The sequence below is a fragment of the Histoplasma capsulatum genome, genomic scaffold (genome assembly GCF_000149585.1).
Source record: "Histoplasma capsulatum NAm1 scaffold_1 genomic scaffold, whole genome shotgun sequence".
Lineage (NCBI taxonomy): Eukaryota > Fungi > Ascomycota > Eurotiomycetes > Onygenales > Ajellomycetaceae > Histoplasma > Histoplasma mississippiense.
The window spans coordinates 4,908,380-4,912,293 of NW_001813982.1; the positions used below are offsets into that span (position 1 = coordinate 4,908,380).

Genomic DNA, 3,914 nt, shown 5'->3' on the forward strand with positions numbered 1-3,914 from the left:
TCCGTGAGGCATGGCTTCACTCGCACCTTCCAGCTCGACCAGTGATCCGACTAGACAAGACAACTTGACTACATGGATTGAATATCTTGGCTATGAGTATTGGTGGTTCGATCGATACGCCCTTTCGAGCCGCCAACAAGAATGGCTAGACAGTAAGTGGAAGGAGGTCGTTGACAGCAATGTATTGACTCACTTCGAGACACAGGAATCTGTATATGAATATGAACATCTACTACAAAGGGTTAACGAATTGGAGTTATCTCAGAGGGCTGTGGAAACTGCGAAATCTGCCGTGTTGGCTCAAAAAGCCGTCTTCGACTCAGAAGACCCCAGCCATTCCATCAAAGAGAATGATCGACGACTGCAGGAAGCTCAATCTAAACTAGATGTGGCGGAGAAGGACCATGATTCCATGAAACGCCGATATGAACTCATCAGCGACTTCGTTCGAGACACAATCAAGACTCGAAGGTCCAAAAAGAATTCACAACGTCATGCTATATTGCTACGATGGATACTAGACCAACTCCTTATCATCGAACATGAGATGGAGCAAGTCGAAACGCGGACGGACGCCTTGAACGAAGAATCTATCAATGGAAAGCCGAAGCCCAAGCAAACCGACTATCTAAACGCGGGAAAAGGCCACGGAGATCAGAAGGACAAGCATACGGAGAATCACACGGCCTTAAATCGTCAGGCACCTGTAGCCACCACGTCTCAAGGGAGGAAAGGCCGCAAGCGCAGCCATGACATTACTAACGAAGCACAGCAATCAAAACGGCCGAGAGGTAATGGCCGTCAGGGCACCCTCTCTCGTTCCAAAATATCTGAGTCGGTAGCTGCAGCTGCAGCAACAGAAGCGGCCGCCAAAATGTCACGTAATCCCAACCCTCCTACGTCAAGAATGACCAGGCAGCAACGAATCGCAACTACAATGGCAGCAGAGGGGCGGAGGGATGTTAAAGATATTGACGAGGTTTCTCGCCAAGTCACTTCGCATGGGAAACGACTTTCAAAGCAGCAAAGAAACGGTAATCAAACGAGGAATACCTCTGCTTACGCTACACATGCAGTAACATCAAAAGCAGCCACTGAAGAGCTGCAAATCCCCGAGGCCGCCGCATCAAGGGTAGCCAGACCAAAGTCAAAAGCAGCTACCGTAGGTGCAAACAAAGATGGGGATGCAGAAACTGACAAGCTTCCAATACAAAGAGGCGTTTCGCTTCGAAATAGACGAAAGAAGAAATTGTCTTCTAACCCACAGCTCCCTCTTGCGACCGGCAACTCTCTTCGTCGCAGCCGCAGACTTGCAGAGGAAAGGGAAAAGCAATTAATGCTTGTGGCGATACAGTCATCCCCAAATACCAAAGTCTCACCTGGATTTCATCGAAGATAATCCTGAACTCGGCCAAGGCCAACACAGACGGCGTGTGTCCCTTTGCGGAATGGCAAGCCACAAAGCTAACCCCTGGGCAACAAAGATCATAAACAAGAATAGGAAAGAAAGAGAAAGAGAAAATACGCTGCTAAAGACCAAACTCATTCTCCAATGACGGGCGGGATTTTTTCGAAGCCATGGATAGTTGACCGAATTCACTTAGTCTTACAGGTTCGTTGAAGTTGAAACTACCAAAGAGAGCAATGCACATATATGCAGCGCGTGGAGGGCTAACTAAACACTTACACCTCCGAATGGTTTCTAGGCCCGTTCATGGACGAACTTTGTGGCCCCGGTTCTACCTTAGTAACGACGGAGCATTGCTTCTGTGATGCATCGGAAGCTTTAGCGCCATATTTCAGCTCTGATATGGATTCAAGATCGGTCCGCTGCAAAAATTGGCCTCCCCATGCTTCAAACCACTCCGTTCAATAAGAAATTGAAGTACGCTGCATGTGCTTTCTTCGGTCGTTTCTGCCAACAAATCCTTTGCTCTGTGGTGTACGAATAAGTACGTGTATAATATTTTCATCTGGAATTTTGTCTTTGTTTTGTATTTCATTTTGTTTCATCAAGCTGTTATTTCTTTCTTTCTTTCTTTCTTTCTTTCTTTCTTTCTTTCTCTTCTTTTCCTTGCATTTTGTTTCAACCACGTCATTTTGATGCGCCGGCATTTTATATGATTTTGGTTTCATTTCATTCTATTTTAGTTTTCTGTATTTTCGTCTTCAAGGTCACTGCCTTATTAACCGTCGCAGAAAACGGGTTTAACTCTTTTTACTTGCCATTCTCTGGATTTGCCACTTAGCGCTATATATTCACCTCCATCACAACCTCTTCTCTTTCTCATGCCTTCCCCTTCTGGCATCTATATGGGGTGTACTCTTGGTTATTTTTTTTTATTTTTATTTTTTATTTTTATTTTTTTTATTTTTTTTTATTGTCGCCCGTGTGTCCTTCATTGAACTGGGAAAAGAGTTCTTTTCAATTTGCCGCAGTTCACTCAGTCTCCTTATGGTTCGGTCCCGGCCCCTCCCTATTCACACCGGCTTGGTATTCAGCTTTTCTTGTTGATAAATGAATATAGACACTTGAAATTAAATGACATTGGCTCTCTTCCCTGGCTTGCAGTTTTAGATGAAAACTCCTCGAACTGTAACCTTGAGACGACGTCATGCAATGATTTGAGCAGATAGACTACTGACTAGTTATCTGAATCGCACAGAGAAGCCAACCGCACCCTTCATGGTGAGGTTGAATACCCAAGATCAAATGTTTCTAAATGTAGATTGGGAGTGTCCTATCTTTGGTGTACTGTGTACTAGGAATCTAGAAATTGGGATTGGATTGTGCTGGCAGGTATTGATACCAGATAGCTCGAATTTAGCTCTCAGGAATGAAATAATAGTGGGATGGCAAGTAGGATAATTCTTGCGATATGAAATATATGAATAATGCCATTCGGGCGGCAGAAAAAAAAAAAAAACTCTTCAACTGGTAGAACTCGCACTCCTGCGTATTTACTGGAAACATAACTTGGCTTGCGCCATAAGAGACACATAAATTCCGATGGATCAAACGCACACACATACAAGCACAAGCACAAGCACAAGCACAAGTATATCTATGTAGGTAGATACACAAAGCAAGAAGTTTAGAATTTCGAAATTATATTTTAGGCTTAACCAAGCGATCCAGTGCGTGCAGTCCTACTGGGCCATCATATATTTGTTGCTCCACGGCACGGGCATTAATCTGTGTTGTTTCGAAGGCAATGGGTTAGCTTTGGTTCCGAGGGTGGGAGAAGGATATATATCTGCTATATAGGCTATAGCGAATGTGGATCAGAGAACTTACGTGCTGCATGCCTAGATCATCAACCTTTTCGACGCCCAGGAGTCGCATGGCTGTTGCCGTTTCAGTGGAGAGAACTACACGAGGGGAATTATCCCCGTTAGCACTGCGCCTAGCACGCCTTGAAGTCCTTCAAACAAGCACCAAGACTGGTGCTATAGAAAAGGGAAAGGGATGAAAAGAAGGAACACGGGAATAGTTAAACATACTCTCCAATACTCGCTCAACCCCCTCAACGCCACCGGCACCAAGGCCGAACAACGGCGCCCTCCCAACCCCAACACACTGTGCCCCCAGACACAATGCTTTCACTACATCTGTGCCCCGCCTAATCCCGCCATCAACCCACACCTCCACCTTTCCAAACACCTCGGGACAATGTTTCCGAATCTCCATGATCGTATGCACCGCTGTTGGCGCCGTGTCCATCTCCCGCCCGCCGTGGTTTGACAGGATAATCGCCTTGACCTGTGGCGCATGCAATGATGCGATATACGCATCCTCATGCGTCTGTAATCTCTTCAGGACGATGGGTAGATTCGTGTGTTGCGTCTAGCCAGGGGAGGGTTGTGGTCCAGGTGAGTGACGAGTCCGTGCCGGCGAATAATTGCTGGGCCGA

The 3,914-nt window shown here is 46.0% G+C and overlaps 2 protein-coding genes across 2 annotated transcripts in view; one reads left to right on the forward strand and one right to left on the reverse strand.

The window, feature by feature from the left end:
- HCAG_01382 (predicted protein) overlaps nt 1-1,876 on the forward strand; it is a gene marked incomplete at both ends in the record, with an annotated part of 2,836 nt that extends 960 nt beyond the window's left edge. The window contains 3 exons of the mRNA XM_001544285.1: nt 34-1,162; nt 1,374-1,431; nt 1,707-1,876. Coding sequence (XP_001544335.1) covers nt 34-1,162; nt 1,374-1,431; nt 1,707-1,876 — 1,357 coding nt within the window. The remainder of the gene's footprint in view (nt 1-33; nt 1,163-1,373; nt 1,432-1,706) is intronic.
- Nucleotides 1,877-3,109: 1,233 nt separating this feature from the next.
- HCAG_01383 (predicted protein) overlaps nt 3,110-3,914 on the reverse strand; it is a gene marked incomplete at both ends in the record, with an annotated part of 1,890 nt that continues 1,085 nt past the window's right edge. The window contains 3 exons of the mRNA XM_001544286.1: nt 3,110-3,196; nt 3,299-3,372; nt 3,505-3,847. Of these exons, the coding sequence (XP_001544336.1) occupies nt 3,110-3,196; nt 3,299-3,372; nt 3,505-3,847 (504 nt within the window). The remainder of the gene's footprint in view (nt 3,197-3,298; nt 3,373-3,504; nt 3,848-3,914) is intronic.